The sequence below is a fragment of the Tachypleus tridentatus genome, chromosome 11 (assembly GCF_004210375.1).
Source record: "Tachypleus tridentatus isolate NWPU-2018 chromosome 11, ASM421037v1, whole genome shotgun sequence".
Classification (NCBI taxonomy): Eukaryota; Metazoa; Arthropoda; class Merostomata; order Xiphosura; family Limulidae; genus Tachypleus; species Tachypleus tridentatus.
This window is the reverse complement of record NC_134835.1, coordinates 44,486,444-44,505,332: the sequence shown is the minus strand read 5'-3', so window position 1 is coordinate 44,505,332 and position 18,889 is coordinate 44,486,444. Positions and strand designations below refer to the sequence as shown.

The window sequence follows — 18,889 nt, the reverse complement described above, 5'->3', positions numbered from 1 at the left end:
TTTCGTTAGAGTTACTGCTACAAGTGACTGTAATAATTTCTAAAGACCACTATATTCAGGGTAAAAATGAAGCATTAAGTAATTTCAACAAAAGGTTTTGTATTAATGATTAAAAGTTTCTTACATTGAATATTTATAATTAGCTCTTAGCATATTTGTACTAGGCCTAATCAACTACATTTAAAAGCCTTCATTATGTTAGAAAACATTTAGATTCAAGACGTTTTGACAGAAATCAAATAGAAATCCTCTCACCCGAGCGCTTTCATAAGCACTCGGGTTAAAGGGTGTTTATTTCGTATAAAAGCCCGGTACTAAAGAAAGAGTAAGTAAACTAGTGATTTAATGTGTTAATTTATTATTGACGTTAATTTTATGAATTTTGATATTACCTATATCTACGCTATGTTTTCTTCATAAATTTGATTACACCTTACTAGGAGTATAATTTTCTAATCCATAATAATAAAATGGAATAGCAATACATAAATAATATCATCATAGTTAGAACAACTGTTGTAAAGTAACAAAGTATAAAACCAGTGTTAGGATATAAACCAATGTATAATAATATTATTGTAGAACAACAATCTGTAAAATATTATACAGTAAGTAAACTAAAAACGAAACTATTAACCTATAATTACAGGTAAGGCATAAAATGTATAAACATTATGTTGAGGTAAAACTGAGTTACATTTTATAGTTATTTTTGATATAGAATAACAAAGTGTAATTTATGTTAAGTCTTTAGGTGAAAATGTAAGAATGTAGACATTATTATGGTATAAAACTACTTAGTTAACAGTCAAATCTAATATTTCATAAGCATTTCGAAAGAGAAACAGCGAGTAGTAACAGCAACATGAATGCAGCCTAATATGTAGCAGTCAGTATTAAATAAAAGAAAGATATATATTTAATGCTAGGACAAAATAAACAAAAATATTGTTAGAACAGAGTCGCTGCAAAAAATTATCAGTACTACAATACAAGTTTATAACTATCTGTTGTAACTGCCATTATAAATTTTCTTGTGGTTTGTATAATAAAATGTATTTGTGTTAAGGAAGAAAATTGTGTGCGTTAAGTGTCAAAAATTCGATACATACTAATATCTAATTAATTTCTAAAGTTAACTTCAAATTTACGGTTATTTGAAATAACATATCGGAAAATCGTCTGAAATAAACTATAATACGTAACACCTTGAAGAAAAAAATACGCACATTCCAAAATTTCGGATTATATAATTCCGACCTCTATAAACGTTGAATGCTCACTGAGGCCAGAAATAATGTAGGAATCTGAACTGTGAAGCAAGAATCAGATCTTTTCGATGGATGAAGATGTAATCAGTGTTAGGCTTGAAGTTGAACAACAGTCGAGAATAAGTGTAAGTTAAAAACATGATATTACAATTCAATGGAGGATGATTTTTTGGCTTCTGAAAAAAAATATGTGATTAACTTAGTTACATACAGTGACAAGCTGGTTAACATACTACTATAGTTACCACAACCATAATTTCAGTACCACCGTGTGTTAGTAATGTTGTCTCACTAAGAAAATAAGTTATCAGTTCTAATGATATGTAAGGTGACGTAATGCGTAAGGCAACTGAAGTGACAGCTCATCTAAACAACAGAGAAAGAGGTAGTAAAACATAAACATAATAGCAGTAGTTAACAAATAACGATTGGTTTGGTTTTTGGAATTTCGCACAAAGCTACTCGAGGGCTATCTGTGCTAGCCGTCCCTAATTTAGCAGTGTAAGACTAGAGGGAAGGCAGCTAGTCATCACCACTCACCGCCAACTCTTGGACTACTCTTTTACCAACGAATAGTGGGATTGACCGTCACATTATAACGCCCCCACGGCTGGGAGGGCGAGCATGTTTTGGCACGACGCGGGCGCGAACCCGCGACCCTCGGATTACGAGTCGTACGCCTTACGCGCCAGGCCGTAACAAATAACGAAGGAATGCTATTCCACAATACTTGTGAAATGTAATGTTGCGGGAACAAAATTTTTTTACCACTTAACATTTACTTAGTTGTATTGGTTTATTGTTTATGGTTTATTGTTCCAGATGAATTTTTGTAACAGTATTATGAAACTTTAGATAACAGTGTTTTGTGTTATTTAGTACATTTGGATTCCGAAAAATGGAGAATATTCTTATATAAATGTTAAATATTAACAATCGAATGTCAACGTGCGAGAATGTGCTTCACAAAAAAAAGTGTAGAAGAAAATGTTTTATATTTGAATATAGCATATTATTTTTTCAGTGTTCAGTACGAGTAGCGGATAAAAATATTGACTGGCGTTTGCAGCTGGCAAACATGTTTGGACAAATTATTAATAGTCTGTTTGTTTGTTTTTCATTTCGCACACAGCTACACGAGAGTTAACTGCGCTAGCCGTCCCTAATTAAGACTAGATGGAAGGCAGCTAGTAACCACCACCCACCACCAACTTCTGGGCTAATCTTTTACCAACGAATAGTGTGATTGACTCTCACCACATTATAACGCCCCCACGGCTGAAAGGCCTACTCTTTTGACCCCAGTGGCACAGAAGTATGTCTACGGACTCACACTGCTAAAAACTGGGTTTCGATACCCGTGGTAGATAGAGCACAAATAGCTCATTGTCTAGCTTTGTTCTTAATTCTGAACAAACAAACAAAATCTGCTATTTTACAAACAATTGCGAGTCGAGTGCCCCTCACCACCTGGCCATGCTTGGATATTAATAGGTAACCACGTGTATTTGTATTTAAATATATAGACTGTTATTCTCGCACGTTACACTTCTATGAATGCAGGTAGCTATTTAAGGTAGGAATAAGAGAAGGCTAAATCTTTATCCTGTACTGTCTGTAGTACATGAACAAAGAGAGATGAAACACTGAAACAGCTATTTGGCTTAGGATAATTGCGGTAGTATTAACTGTTTAAATAGTTTACGTTGACTGATTTAAGCTAAATAGTCCTTAATATTAGCGTGATGGATCGCTGTGTATGACTATTTCCGTAATAGCATTTCTTAGTATCTGTATTTGGTAAAATTGTTTTTGCATCCACATTATATGCAGTAGTATTTTCTAGTAATGTGCGCACAAGTTGAAATAGTTGAAACCACGCATTTATTTTCTGTTGAAATTTTCTTTAAAACGTAGCCATAATGGAGTAAACTATAGTTTTGGTCGCGCATGCCCAGCTCAACTGAAAGAGCAGTCATCTTTTTCTGAATTAGCATGAGTTATATTATTAATTAATTGTTGTAATAATATTTAACCGATGAACTACGCAACAATACTAAATTGACAAACAAATGATCTATAATTGTTTGTTTGTTTGTAGTTATGCACAATGCTAACAATGTGCTAGCGTTATATGTACATAGACTTATTGCTGTGAAATTGCGAGGAACGATTTAAAAGTATAATAATGCAATTTTATTTGAGGAATATATTAAATATGACAAAAAAACATTTGTCTGTCTTTTTAAAACATATTATAAATACTTTTCATAACAAGTATCGACTACGTAAAAACGTAATTTGAAGCAGCTTCTTAGTAAGTGCAGTAGGTGGTGTACTTAAATATTAAACCAACGTACTATGTTTTATTATTGAATATACTCGTATTATTATTTGAAAATTCATAGTCAAAGGTATTTGAAATGTGTATATCATACGTGGAATTCCACAATGGATACGACTACAGCCACTACTGATACATATGTTCAAATTTACTTAAACTAAATAATAGTATATATTGTCCAATGCGAAGACTTAAAGTTGAATAACACTACAATTTGACTAGAGTTTTTAACTTACGCTAAGCTCGATAAACTGAGTGTGTAATTAGGCTTCACGTGCTAGTAACGGTTTAATCATTTCTCGTAGTTTCTCTGTGTCTAGAATTTTATTATGTGTTTACTAAACTTTGTTTATTTATTTCAACTGAAGTATTATAAATAGCAGCCTATGTAACATAGCCTTTTATATTCATTTCAGTGTAGCAGTTGTATCCCTTAGATACGTTCGGAAGTTGAACTCCACACACGATATGTCGCATCGTAAAGTATTCATCTGTTTCATTCTTTTACAATTAGTCGTTTTAATCATTTTAACAATTGGACAGATTTTCATTAGCGTGCTTAAAGTTCGACTTGTTCCATTCTTGTCTAATTCGTCAGGCAAGGCATTACTTGTAGAATCACGCGTCGGTGATTTAATAGTCAATACATCGGAGATCAAGGCTTCATCATTTCTTTTGTCCTTTGACCGAACTAACACAGGTAAAATTTATTACAAACCTTTGAGTCTCTGACAAATTTCAAGCAAAAAACAAAAATAACAATGTTTATATGGTTCACTAAAGTACCTGAATTAGCTACAAATATGTACATTTTGATTCATGTAGTTTCATTTTAAGATTAATATATTTTCAAAATATTAGTTTGATACATACATATATACACAAATGCCTCGTGTATAAGCAATTAAGACTGAAGTTTTATATCGCTAAAATCCGGATTTTGACATCCGTGGTGGGCACCAAACGGGTAGATTAGTTTTTAACAGCAAAGAAAATATGTATCTATATCTCATATAGCTATTTGTACATGTTCTTTTCAACTAAATTAAAAATGAATAAGAAATTGAAACTTACAAGTAAGATCTAATGCAAGTAACTGTCGTAATCACATGTGAAAGAAAAATCACAAAAACGAAACAACTTTGGACACTCTAAAAAATGAAGCTGAGAAATACATGTAATTATATTATTTGTTTGTTTGTTTGTTGCTAACCACAAAGCTAAACAACTGACTATCTGTGTGTTTCTACCGTGGGTTTCGAAACCCTGTTTTTAGCGTAATAAACCTAATATGTATAATGAAATTATTATTCTATATTAATCAATGTTGTTCATGAATATATTTACACATTTTTTGTTTGTCTGCATAGTTCTTTCATAGTTTTGAAGATAGCAGAACCAAACTTAGCAAATGAATCAGGGATGTTCTTATTTATATTGCTTCCTAACCATCACAGTAGTGCCAAGAGGATCTAAAATGGGTCCAGATGTCAACCAAGCATGGTGATGGTCTAGGAATAGACTTTTCAAAGTCGCTGAATCATAATCTGGTATCAGATTCTGTGACCATGGATCCCTTCGGGACCAAGGGAATACCACGATTCAAACTGTTTTCTTAACCCCATCTACAAGCTAGCAGAATCAAACTTTGCATACTTGCTCAGATACCTAATGGGGTTCTTGCTGAGGTACGGACCCCCTTGGGGTAACTACACGGAAAAACAGAGGATCTTGGTAGATACAATAGGGCTTATGTGAATTATGAAGGGACATTTTATTCCTTCGAAACGCAAGTATTTTATGCTAGTTTTTTAAAATGCCCACCTAAAATAATTTTTTGGTTTATTATTAATTGTATTCACATGTGTCATAATAAATGAAATGATCAACTCGTAGGCGGAATGGATGAATGAAAATAAATTGACGAAAATACTTAAAGGTAACTTAAATCTCCAAATCTTGAAACTTTCACCGGTGTTTGTGGATGCTTGCAGATTTCAATTTACGTAATTTTCGAAAAAAAAATTAGGTATAACAGCACACTCAGTGGCAAAGTGGTATGTCTACAGTGCTAGAAACAGGGTTTCGATGCCCGTGGTGAGCAGAGCACAGATAACCCATTGTGTAGTTTGTGCTTAACCTAAAACAAAACAAATTGGGTATACCATTCTTTTTTCTGCTGATTATGCTACTCTCCCTTAAAATTCTGTTTGGCACTTGATGCTCTTGACTAGACTACCTTTACTGACGCCTGGGTGTACCAGATTTAGGTCAAACATTTGTCTTTCCATCATATTTAAACATCTGTTACAGTCGTGTCAAATATCATGAACAAAGTGACTAGAGTATTACTTTCCACTTCTTGGCACTTCATATCCGTTTTCCATTCAGAAAAGTATATTCACATATTATTATGCGTCTTCTAAGGAACAGACAAGCAAACAGCTATCTGATTATTTTCCAATGGCTGGAGATTTGTGGCTTTAGTATGCAGAAGGGAAAGTATAGTAATTTGTTGCAAATGAAAAGAAAGGAAAAAGACACGGCGTAAAAGACAAACAAAAACAATTTATTAATTAAAGAACAAAACGAGATGTAAAACCAGAAGTCATCAGGTCCCAAGAGAAAGCTTATTTAATGCTACATGATTGTCAGCCTCCAGCTACCACTTTCACAGTAACAGATGCGTTCCACAGGTGCGCCATCAGACGTTGTTACTTTACCGTCATGTGTCGTTCAACTAGAATCAAGTGGTATTATTTTCCACGTGGAATGGTAATCCAGCAGCTCGAACAACTGCCAACTGAAAGAACAACATACACATGCAACAACTAACTGTTGTCGCAACTGTCACGAACGATCTTCCGCGGTGACATTAATTCAGATAGTACTACTCGGGCAGAGGGAACAAATCCACTCACTAAACTCAGCGTAGTGAGTTGAAAAACTTCAACTATCCATTGTAGGAAAGTGCTCTAAAAAGAGGATTTGGTTACAAGCATTGTGACCAGTAATGTTTTGATTCACACACTACATGAAATTACACAAATAGTGTAGAAAAACATTATTTACTTAAAACTTACCTGTAAAGGTTTTTTTCATTGTAACTGCACTAAAATTATGTCCTATGTATTACAAGACCACAATTTACTATGCTTCAGTACGTCTTTCTCATTTTGCGAAGCAATATTTGTAGGTATATCAGAATGACTGCATATAAGTAGAGTGAAATAGCCATAACTTTTACATGTTAAATAATATAGTTTCCCACAATTGAAAACTGCACCGCCTATTTTATGGCACCTGCAACAGCCTTTGTTGAGCCACCATATTTATGGCTGTGAAGATAAATATCATATTTCGACCATTTCAGTGAATACATCTATTCGTAATAAATTTGCTCAAACATGAAAACAACTGAGAATAATTCTTGTTACGACTTAATATTAATGAGCATGACCTAGTTTATGAAAACAACACCGAAATCTCAATATACACTGTTATATCGTTACAGCTTGCAGAACCTTTAACTGGTTTTTGGAAATGAATGTATGTTTACAATATGTTCGCAAATCATGCAGTCATTCAAACCAAAACGTAACAATATTGAAAGATTCCAAAATCTTATCATATTTAGTGCTTCAAAGGATTTAGAGTCACTGATTCTCGACAGCCTTAGATTCACAACACACTATGACATGAATTTTTCACTCTTTATAGCTATCTCATTTTCAAGATTTGACAACAAAATATTTTTCCAAAAAAATAGACTGCAACGCCTTAATTTTTTATTGTGATGTTTTTGAACTTTTTTTTTGTTAGAATGATGTGACTCAGTAGTGCATATTATAAACTACCAAAACAGTTATGGTTAGTTTTAACACGTAGAAGTCGGTATCTATATAAAATATGTTGAGACTCTCAAAAATAATTATCATTTTGAAAAGTTTGATTTGTTGTTGTTTTTTAATTTAAGGTGATGGCATAAGACCGAAGTGGACACCTAACCATCACACTCATATGTGCTTGTTGAACATCTCATTCCAAAACCTTAGACATTAATATGGAGTTGCTTTCCCCTTTGCTTCTGTAACAGCCTCCAATCTTCTGGGAAGGTTTTTCACTATATTTTGGAACATGGCTGCGGATATTCGCTCCTATTCAGCCACAACAGCATTAGTGAGGTCGAGCACTGATGTCGGGTGAGAAGGCCTGGCTCACAGTCGGCGTTTCAGTTTATCCCAAAGGTGTTCGGTGGGGTTGAGGTCAGGGTTCTGTGCAGGCTAGTCAAGTTCTTCCACACCAACCTCGATAAACCATGTCTTTATGGACCTTGCTTTGTGCACGGGAGCTTTGTCATTCTGAAACAAAAAGCCTTCCCCAAAGTGTTGCCACAAAGTTGGAAGCACACAATTCTCCAGAATGTCATTGTATGCTATAACATTAAAATTTCCCTTCATTGGAAATAAGGAGCCTAGCTCAAACCATTAAAAACAGCCCCAGACCATTATTCCTCCTCCACAAAACTTTACAGTTGGCACTATGCATTCAGGCAGGTAGCATTCTCCTGTCATTCATCAAACCCATATTTGTCTGTCATACTGGCAGATAGTTAAGCGTGAGTTATCACTCCAGAGAACGCGTTTTCACTGCTCCAGAGTCCAATGGCAGTGTGATTTACACCATTCCAGCCAACGCTTGGCATAGTGCATTGTGATCTTTGGCTTGTGTGCGGCTGCTTGGCCATGGAAACCCATTTCATAAAGCTCCCGACGAACAGTTCTTGTGCTGATGTTGCTTCCAGAGACAGTTTGGAACTCGATACTGAGTGTTGCAACTGTGGACAGACGATTTTTACGCGCTTCAGCACTCGGCAGTCCCGTTCTGTAAGCTTGTGTGGCCTACCGCTTCGTGGTTGAGCTGTTGTTGCTCCTAAACGTTTCCACTTTGCAATAACAGCACTTACAGATGACCGAACCAGCTCTAGCAGGGCAGAAATTTTACGAACTGACTTGTTGGAAAGGTGTCATCCTACGACAGTACCACGTTAAAAGTCACTGAGCTCTTCAGTACGACACATTCTACTGCCAATCTTTATCTATGGAGATTGCATGGCTGTATGCTTGATTTTATGTACCTATTAGCAATGGGTGTGACTGAAATAGCCAAACCCACTAATTAGAAAGAGTGTCCACATACTTTTGGCCATGTAGTGTATCTTGTCCAATACGACGAGAAAGATTAATATAAGTTTTATACTTTAAGAAAGGTAATAAATTACTTTAGGTGATAAAAATAGCAAAATATATTTATGTAACTGATTTCTTTGCATTTGTTTCATTGTTTAATAATGTATGCGCAAAGCTACACATCACCTATTAGCGCATACCCGTCTATAATTTTGCATTAATAGAGTAGAAGGAAGGCAACAAATCAATACCGCCAAGAACAGGTTCATGCGATAATTTGGTTTAATCGAATAGTGGGAATTATTTTTTATTTGAATTTCGCGCAAAGCTACACAAAGGTTAGCTGCGCTATTCGTAACTAATTCAGCAGTGTAAGACTAGAGGGAATGCAGCTAATCACCACCAACTCTTGGACTACTCTTTTACCAACTAATATTAAATTATTTTTCATTTGAATTTCGCGCAAAGCTACACGAAGGTTAGCCGCGCTATTCGTAACTAATTCAGCAGTGTAAGATTAGAGGGAAGGCAGCTAATCACCACCAACTCTTGGACTACTCTTTTACCAACTAATATTGGGATTGACCGTGACATGTTATTGTCTCCTTGGCTGAAAGGACAAACATTTTTCGTGGGACGGGGATTTAAACCCGCGATCCGCAGATTGCGAGTAGAGTTCCCTAATCACTTGGTCATAGCAGGCCTTGTGGGTTTTGACTGTCACTCTTATAGTGCATCATGGTTCCAAAATGAGATGTCGTTTATGTAGCAATGAGACGCAAATTGTGAATTTTAGAAGTCTCACTCCTGTCACACGAGCTTCTAGGTCTGTAAATGAAGAATCATGAGTTTCTCTCCAACTTTTACTTTTTTGTTAAGATATGTAATTAATAAAAATTCTAGATTTATCATAAGATTTTTTTCTCTTTATAGGTGAAGAAAAATTGCCACTTACAATTATATCTAATAGAGGTCGTCTAGGAAACCAGATGGGAACATTTGCAACTTTGTACGGCTTAGCTCGTCTTAACAACAGGAAACCTGTTCTTCAGCCATATACTGCTACGTATATTGGTCGGTATTTTAAAATGTCTGTACCTGCGACTGAAAGCCTCTCTGAAACGAACTATAGCCTTCCTGCATACAAAATTGGCAGATATATACGTTCAAGTGATGTCACAATACCGAAACAAGTTGTTATTTTGAGAGGACATAAAACCCCAAACTCACCAACATTTTATGATTTTGTCAGGTATGAAATAAAACGGGAATTTCGGTTCATTGATCCAATTGATCATTACGCCGACTCGGTGTTACATAAAATACGACAAAAATTCCCTCGTATAGACACATTTGTTGGAATTCACGTCAGAAGAACAGATATGAATAAGGTATTATTAAAGTACGGTGCCTCTCTTCCAGGTACAAATTTTTTCAATAAGTCCATGAGCTATTTCATATCTAAATATAGAAATGTAACTTTTATTGTCGTAAGTGATGATCGGAAATGGTGCAAGGAAAACTTAAAACACCCTAAAGTAGTCATTACTCCAAATCCTCCATCTCCTGCTCACGACATGGCAGTATTGTCCAAATGTAACCACAGCATCATAACAAAAGGTACATTTGGACGTTGGGCAGGATACTTAGCTGGAGGAGAAACTATTTATTTTAAACCTTTTCCTCCGAATCACTTCTACCTCAAGTTGAATCCATATGAATTAATGTACGTTCCTGAGTGGATTGGCATGTCGTGAGTCCGTCAATTCACACTTACTTTCAGTGTTGTTCTTATAACTAAGCTTAATTTTTGGCAATTTTTTCATTGGCTGGTTGTTTATAAATTAGAAATTTAACAAACATTATTGTAAAGATCAAAATCAATTATATCGAAATAAAATAAATATTTGAAACCTTATCTAAATAAGTGAAATGTGTGAAGTTGCATTATCTAGGAAAAGTAGAATATTCCTATTTTCTTGTTCAATTCTTTTGTTTAATTTGTTCAAAAATTCCTCAAATATAGCACTTGTCATTCACGCTTTATTATTCGCTTTCCATTCCACAGGAAGTTGATTCTTCCTTAAATTTGTGAAACAGCGCGGATTTTCACTTTTACCTATTACCTATGGGAAATTTTCCCTAAATTTTAAAATTAGGGAAGATAAGAATTTATTTTTTCGTAAGAATTATTTGAAGAGTAGAATTTTGCACTTAAAAGACAAATATATTTCTACAAATCATGAATATAATTTAACTGCAAAAATAATGACGACAGAAAAAAGAACAGAAATATTAACCAATACTTCTGTAACAAAATGTCCGAGAATTTATTAATATTTAAACAAATTATATTTTAATTAAACAAGAATTTATTAATATTTAATCAAAAACCTTTTTTTCGCCTTACTCAGGTTCTAATCTTACTTGTTGATAGATGAGGTTGGTGAAAGATAATTTTCCTTCCGCGTTACCCAAGTTCTGCCATATAGAGGGCCTTTTGTAAGAGAAACCTCAAGATAATGCTGCAAAATTTTGATATTTCCGGCTTGTACAGGTTTACGCTCCACTGAAGTTTCCGGATTAGACAGGTTTACTGTATAATTTATAATATGCCTTTTTTTTTTATTGAGAGACAGCAAACATACAATATGATTTTAATACTTTTCAAATAAAATTACAGTATGTTAGTGGTATTGTAATACAGAATTGTATATTGGTGATTTAAGTGTATAGATAAATTACACTTTTATGTTTTTATTTCATTTTACTTACAAAATACTTGATGCACTAAATTAAGAGTAAATACTTTTAATTTAGTGCATCAAGTATTTTGTAAGTAAAATGAAATAAAAACATAAAAGTGTAATTTATCTATACACTTAAATCACCAATATTAAAAGTATTTCACTCTTAATTTTTTTTAATATCCTTATGTCTAAATGATTTACATGTTTGAATTACCAGAGATATTAAACACAGAAGAAGCATTGCATAATCGTGCAAAATTTATGAATTCTTATGCAGTTTTCCATTTAAATTTTGCACTTTTTTTTTCAAATTTTGATTGCCTATAGCAGAGGTCGCCAACCTTTGGGTCTTTTGAAAAGATTTATGCGGTTCTCGATCTTTACTCTCACTGTGAAGAAAAGATGAAATTCTTTAAGGAACACTGGGGAGTCGAGCCCCTGATTTAACGTTATAAGTTCGAAGACTTACCACTGCCTTACTGGGGAAGCTGGAAATATTTTGATCTTACTAAAAAGCAAACTATTCTCTGAATAGTTGTTATATGATTCTGCAACACAGAAAAACTCATCAGCATAGAGATGTTTCCCGTTTAAGGCAATCACGCAACGATAGTTTGTTTTGAATTTCGCGTGTAGCTAAACAAAGGCTGGTTGTGCTAGCCGTCCCTAATTTAGCAGTATACACTAAAGGGAAAGCGAGTAGTCAACACCATACACTACTAACTCGTGAAATACTCTTTCACCAAAGAATACTTGGATTGATCGTACGTTATAATGTCCCCACGCCCGAATAGGTAGGCATATTAGGCAACAGGGATTCGAGCCCGCGACCCACAGAATGCGAGTCGTGCACCTTAACAACCAAGCCACGCGAGGCCTCATGACGACGGAAAATGAAGGTAAAACGGCGGTCTTAATAATCCGCCATTACATAAATAAAGGAAAAAATTAACATTTGTAGTTCTTGTTATGGAAAGCCTGGCCTTCTTTTTAAGTGATTTTGAGTCTGTCGTAAGCTTTATTTTGAATTATATATATATATATATACTTTAACCCTATTTAGTGTTCAAGTTATTCTTTCATATGGAATTGCTTCAAATTTTGTTTGAATTTATTCTGTACTCATTCCTTACTATTTTCATGCACTGATATACATGAATCTCTATTTTGTTCACCATGTGTTTCATTTTTAAGAAACTATCTTGTATAATTTGTAATTCTTATTTAAATTCTACTGTGGTAAAATTATGGATCTTTTTTATTACCTTTACTGACCATAATTTTTCCACTTATTTAATTCTAGCTGTCCTTAATTATGCTTTCAGTCTTTCCTGTGTTTTACATAATGTTTAAATTATACTTTTGAGTACATTTACGATGTAAAATTCACATTTTATATTTTAGCTTATATGAGTGTACATGCTTATACTTACTTCTACGTATTCTAATTTTTATGATGTATTATTAATTGTTCGATATACATGCAATTTTATGCATAAATTTTCAAATTATCCTGTATCAGATTTTAGTTTTCATTTTGAAATATAACTTAATTTACTGGAACTAGTTTGATCTCTAACTTCTTGTTTAATTTCAACATTAAATTCATTTATACTATTTTATTTTGGGTTAACCTACTCAGTATATCATTTCAGTTTCCGTATGTTCAATTCTCAGTTTTATGTAATATTTTTTATAAGATTTTAAGTTTTATGTAGTCGTGTATCACACTTAATTTTATATCAATTTTCATTTCATTTTGTTTCGTTCATTTGACTGATAGAGCTTTTGCATGTTGAATAAGTTTGTTTTTTTTGTACTTTAAATGTGTTACAGTTCGTCATATTTAAATTCAACAGATCTAAGATGCAAACAGTTATAAACTTACGTTGGTTCTTGCCTCAGTGTAAGATTACACACCAAAATGACTGTCTGTAGAACTTACACTCATTTGTTTACGTTTCAGTGCGACTGCTCACCTGGTATGGGTGAAACAGATACATGTACCTGTACCAATCAACATGAGATGGGAATTACTCTCCTCTTGAGTATGTATAATAAAAACGATTAGTGATATAGGTAATCTAGGATTGTAGGATACTACACTAGAAGTTTGGTCTCACTTGAAAGTGTAATATGGATAAAATATTTTCTCTCTTCACTGTATACTGAAGACTTTTGCCATTCTAGTTTCGGAAAGAGCAGAAATTCCAGAGAACTAAATCTGCAATTGTCACAATGAAGATCTCAGCAAATTTTGGTTGTTCAAATTTTTGTGGGATATTGGACGTCATTCTTTATTGCATACTCGTGTTTTAGTACTTCCTTTGTCGTTTGTGTTTTAGATGTTTTCTAAAAAAAAGTTCTCTTATTCCTTCCATTATATAATTATCGTAGTACTTTTACTTACTTGTTGGCTCTAGTGTTTATTTTTGAAATACCACACTGCAGAAAGCTTCCTGTGGCAAAAGTAGCGACCTCAGGATCTACAACTTTATTTTGGAATTATGATATAATTTTACAAAATAATTGATAATCTATAAGCAAAGATAATAAAACACGATAAATATTCACTAACATCTTTTTTACTTTAAATAGTAATTGCTTGTGATATTTTATATGTATCTTTTATTATATATAAAATTAACTTAATTTACTCATGACTAAAAGTCATGCAAAATGTTTACATTTACAAATGTTCTTGATTTTATAGTCAAAAGTAGCAGTTAAATTTCAACTAATGTTAACTTAGGCATACTTGATGTTGAGGTTATCGCAAACTTTACAAAGCAGTTAGCTTTTATTTTTGGTAGTTCATTGAAGGAATAATTTTCAGACTCAGTAATTAGTGACACGCATGAATGGATTGACAAGATTCCCACTGTCCCTATCTACTATCTAGCGAAGCCACAGCCCTTTCAGCCGTGGGGGCGTTATAATGTGACGGTCAATCCCACTATTCGTTGGTAATAGAGTAGCCCAATAGTTGGCGGTGGGTGGTGATGACTAGCTGCCTTCCCTCTAGTCTTACACTACTAACTCGACGAATCAGCTTAAATCTTTCAGGATTGTTAAAAAAACCAAAAACAGTGTACTGTTATCCACGGCCAGGAAGGTAGATTGTTGTCAATGGTTCCTTGTGATTGAACGTTACTCACCTACACCTTGTGGATAAGGCCTGGTATAGCAATGTGGTTAAGATGATTGACTCGCAATCTGAGGGTCGCGCAATTTGTTGATAAAAAGAATAGCCTAAAAGCTGGCGATGGGTGGTAATGACTAGCTGCCTTCCCTCTGGTCTTAGACTTCTAAATTAGAAACGGCTAGCGCAGATAACACTTGAGTAGATTTGCGCAAAATTCAAAACAAACCATGCTAACCTATAGACGGCTAATAAGTGCGTTTATTAAATATTTTTCAATGACTTTTAATTTGTGAAATTAGTATAGGTTTTAAAGCATACGTTACACTGCACTATTTAAGAAGGGTTCGAATCCCGTACAACCAAACGTGTTTACCCTTTCACCCATGGGGGCGTTATAATGTTGCGTTCAACCCCACTATTTGTTGGTAAAAGAGTTGACAGTGGGTGGTGATGACTAGCTGCCTTCCCTCTAGTCTTACACTGCTAAATTTTGGCCGGCTAGCGCAGGTAGCCCTCATGTAGCTTTGAGCGAGATCCGAAACATAGAGAGAGTATTCTTTTGCAAGTAATAAAGCTAGTTTTGGATTTTCAGGTTATTCTGCAAATTTCGGAATAGATGATAAACAGATAGGGTAAGGTCTGGAGAATAAGGAGGATGTGGAAGTTTTTCTCAGTCTAGCTCTTCAGTCTTTGCAGATGTGATCCTTGCTGTATCGGACCATGCGTTATCCTGGTGTAACACAACACCTTTACGACTAATCAAAGCAGGCCTTTTTTTCAGTGCAACATTCAAGCGCTTTCACTGTTAACAACAGAAATCTGACATAACCGTTACATTGAGTGGCCGCAACTCAAAGTGGATCACACAAACAATATCCCACCAATCGCTTAACAAAACTTTTCGAGGGTGGAGATCCATTTTGGGCTGTGCTTTAGCCGGTTTACCTACACTGATCCAGTGTCTGCGGCGCTTAACATTTTTATAATACATCCATTTTTCATCTCCTGTCACTAGCCTGTCCAAAAAAAGTGAGTTTCGTTCAGAGTGCAGAGAAGTGCAAATGTCCACTCTTGCTCTAAAGTCGGCTTTTGTCAAATCATGGGGAACTCATTTTCCCCTGTCACACCAAACATGCTCGCCTTTTAGCCGTGGGGGCGTTAAAATGTGACGGTCAATCACACTATTCGTTGGTAAAAGAGTAGCCCAAAAGTTGGTAGTGGGTGGTGGTTACTAGCTGCATTCCCTCTAGTTTTACACTGCTAATTAGGGACGGCTAGCTCAGTTACCTCTCGTGTAAGTTTGTTCGAAGTTCAAAACAAACCAAACCCATTTCCAAGCTGTTGCAAATGACGGTGAAATGTTGAATGGGTTTAATTAAGCTTCCGTGCTAGTTCTTTAACTGTTACAGCAAAATCTTCATCAAGTGCAACCAGCAGCAAGTCATCATTAAATTCAAAAGGACGACCTGAATGAGGCGCATCACTTAAGCTGTAATCAGCTGATCTGAACTTCTTAAACCACCTTCGACATTTTATTTTATTGAGAGACTCCGCACCATAAATACCTTGAATGTTACCTTTTTTAAACTCATAAATCATTATATGCCTAATGTGCTCCTCAGAAACATCCATCTTCATGAGGGTTTATTGGATTAATGATATGAAAAAGTAGAGTTGGGTTAGTTTCTTTTTTTAATTTGTCTGAACATTTTTACACATGTCCTACTACATATTTTAGGCATTAAAGCCTTCTACAAAGAAAGAAATGATGATGCACTTTCTGTATTATATTTTAGAATTACTTATGAGACGGCCTGATATATACATACACAGGAGTGGAGAAGGAGGACGGGGCTAATTTCTAAACAACAGGCTATGCAGAACATATTGATGTTTGTTTGTTTGTGAATTTCGCACAAAGCTACTCGAGGGCTATCTGTGCTAGCCGTCCCTAATTTAGCAGTGTGAGATTAGAAGGAAGGCAGCTAGTCATCACCACCCACCGCCAATTCTTGGGCTACTCTTTTACCAACGAATGGTGGGATTAACCGTCACATTATAACGCTCCCACGGCTGAAGGGGCGAGCATGTTTGGCGCGAAGGGGATGCGAACCCGCGACCCTCAGATTACGAGTCGCACGCCTTAACACGCTTGACCATGCCGGGCCACCGCAGAACATATACTTTAACATTATTATTTATATTATCTCAGTATTTTAAAGCCAAAAAAAAATATTCTAGATGGGAGCATTACATTTGGCTGGTCTAAACACAAACAATAATATGTATTAAATTTCATTCTATTGAAGCAAGACTAATAATTTGCGTTTGTTTATAAAACTAAGTCACTCTGTTATCCGTCATGAATAGTGTATATTTTCCGTGAATTGTCTTTTGAAAATTTCAAAAAAATACTCTGAGATTATCTGTAAAAAATATATGCTAATATTGTTTGCTTCTTTGTAGCAAATCCAGATAATGGTATCCTTCTGAAATAGCCCCCCCCCCTCAGTTGCACAATGGTATTTCTGCGGACTCAAACTTCTTTAAAGCTGGGTTTTGATACTCGTGGTGGGCAGAGCATATATATTCCTTTATGTAGCTTTGTGTTTAATTCCAAACAATCAACATTTTAAAATAATCACATATATATATATATATTAGGTTGAGGAATAATTCGTGAGCGTTTTTAAATAATTTCATTCAAGCATTACATGCAAGACTATACAATACTTCAATGCATGAACACATTACACCCAAAACATTTATTATGATACTTTATTTCATGTAATACCTAGGTATATAGTATGCATTGTTTTAAACGAAATTGCAAGAAATTAAATGCGAAAAGCAGATGGTGTCGAAAATGCTCGATTTTGTCCACTTGACATTCCATTTAATGAGCTGAAAATGAAAGCAAAAATTAAAGACATATGAAAATCAAACACACCATCTATTAGAGCAAAAAATTATCTACCAAATAACATGAAATATTTTGCGAAAGCGTTTCATTTATGAATATATTTTTTTAACTTGAAAAAACGCTCACGAATTATTCCTCAACCCAATATGTTTATCCTAAGTACTCAAACTTATTTATATAACAGTCACTTAAATGTATTCTTTCTGCGTATGTCCATCATCTTCTTGGTTTCATTTAAATATGATATTATAGGTATAATTCGAAGTTCCCACACTTTTCAACAGAAAATAATTTAAGACCTTAGGAAACGTTTCGAAGACTCAAAACTAAAAGAAAAATGAATGAGTGAAAAACAACAGGTTTACACTTCTCTTTGAGATAAGATTGAAACTGCAATAAAAACAACACTTTCTAAAAATATATAGAGTAATGTTGAAACGCTTCATCCAATTGTTCGTTGATTATTTTTATCTCCCCCTATCCTTTTGCTTAGAGCATCTCGTTAAATTGTTAGCTGTGTTAATAAATGTGACATTTCCATATGATTCAGCTTTTCAACAATATTTTTCACATCTTTCACCATGTCCTTTGTTTCCTTTTATCCTTTCTTTTGTTTTTTCTTAAGACAATCAATGCCTTTCGTCTTTTTCTTTTCTTAAGTATTTCTGTTTCTTATCGCTCCTTAAGAGCATTATAATACTTTGTCTTACTCCATTGCATTCTGTACGAAGTTCGTTTATCATCTTAATTAATTTTCAAGTCTATCTGTGTTAATGTAACCTTTTACAACCATGGTGCTTGTTAAATGTTGAAGAGACACATTCTGTACCGATATGTTCTATGTTCGTTTTAATTTTAAAAAATGTCTTAACTTCAGCTAAACCACGCGACAAAATCAAAAGAATCATAACAAGGTTGCAAAAGCCTGAATTTTCTACAAAATCGTCAAATATAGTATCTCGACCTGAAAAAGTTAAAATTCCAAAACTGTATTAGAAAATATGTTTTTTCAGAAAGTGTTCATTGTGGCTTTCGAGTGGAAATTTCAAGTGCAGAATTAATCTATAACAGGTTTAAATATATGCATTTCGTCTATCTACAAACTGCCTTTTTTTGCTACTTCACTGTCTAGGTACTGCTTCTGCCAAACAAATGATATATCATCATTTGATGTAATTGAATAACCAGAGTTGACTATTTTTAAAGCCTAATAAATCATACTCTTCAGTGAATCGCTTTTCGTGAAATAGGAAATTATCTTGGTCTT

The 18,889-nt window shown here is 34.4% G+C and overlaps 1 protein-coding gene across 1 annotated transcript; it reads left to right on the top strand.

Moving 5' to 3' along the window:
- Positions 1 to 10,745, top strand: LOC143232063 (galactoside alpha-(1,2)-fucosyltransferase 2-like). Its single transcript, XM_076467095.1, has 3 exons — positions 1 to 94; positions 4,032 to 4,315; positions 9,738 to 10,745. The coding sequence occupies exons 2-3, from the start codon at positions 4,084 to 4,086 to the stop codon at positions 10,559 to 10,561; spliced, it is 1,056 nt and encodes a 351-aa protein (XP_076323210.1). The 5' UTR covers positions 1 to 94; positions 4,032 to 4,083; the 3' UTR covers positions 10,562 to 10,745.
- Positions 10,746 to 18,889: the final 8,144 nt, after the last annotated feature.

What these genes read in the sequence shown, in the direction of transcription:
- LOC143232063 (XM_076467095.1), top strand. Translation starts at nt 4,084, where the DNA reads ATGTCGCATCGTAAAGTATTCATCTGTTTCATTCTTTTACAATTAGTC. An exon ending in CTTTGACCGAACTAACACAG is followed by an intron (nt 4,316 to 9,737) that starts GTAAAATTTATT and finishes TTCTCTTTATAG; the next exon opens with GTGAAGAAAAATTGCCACTT.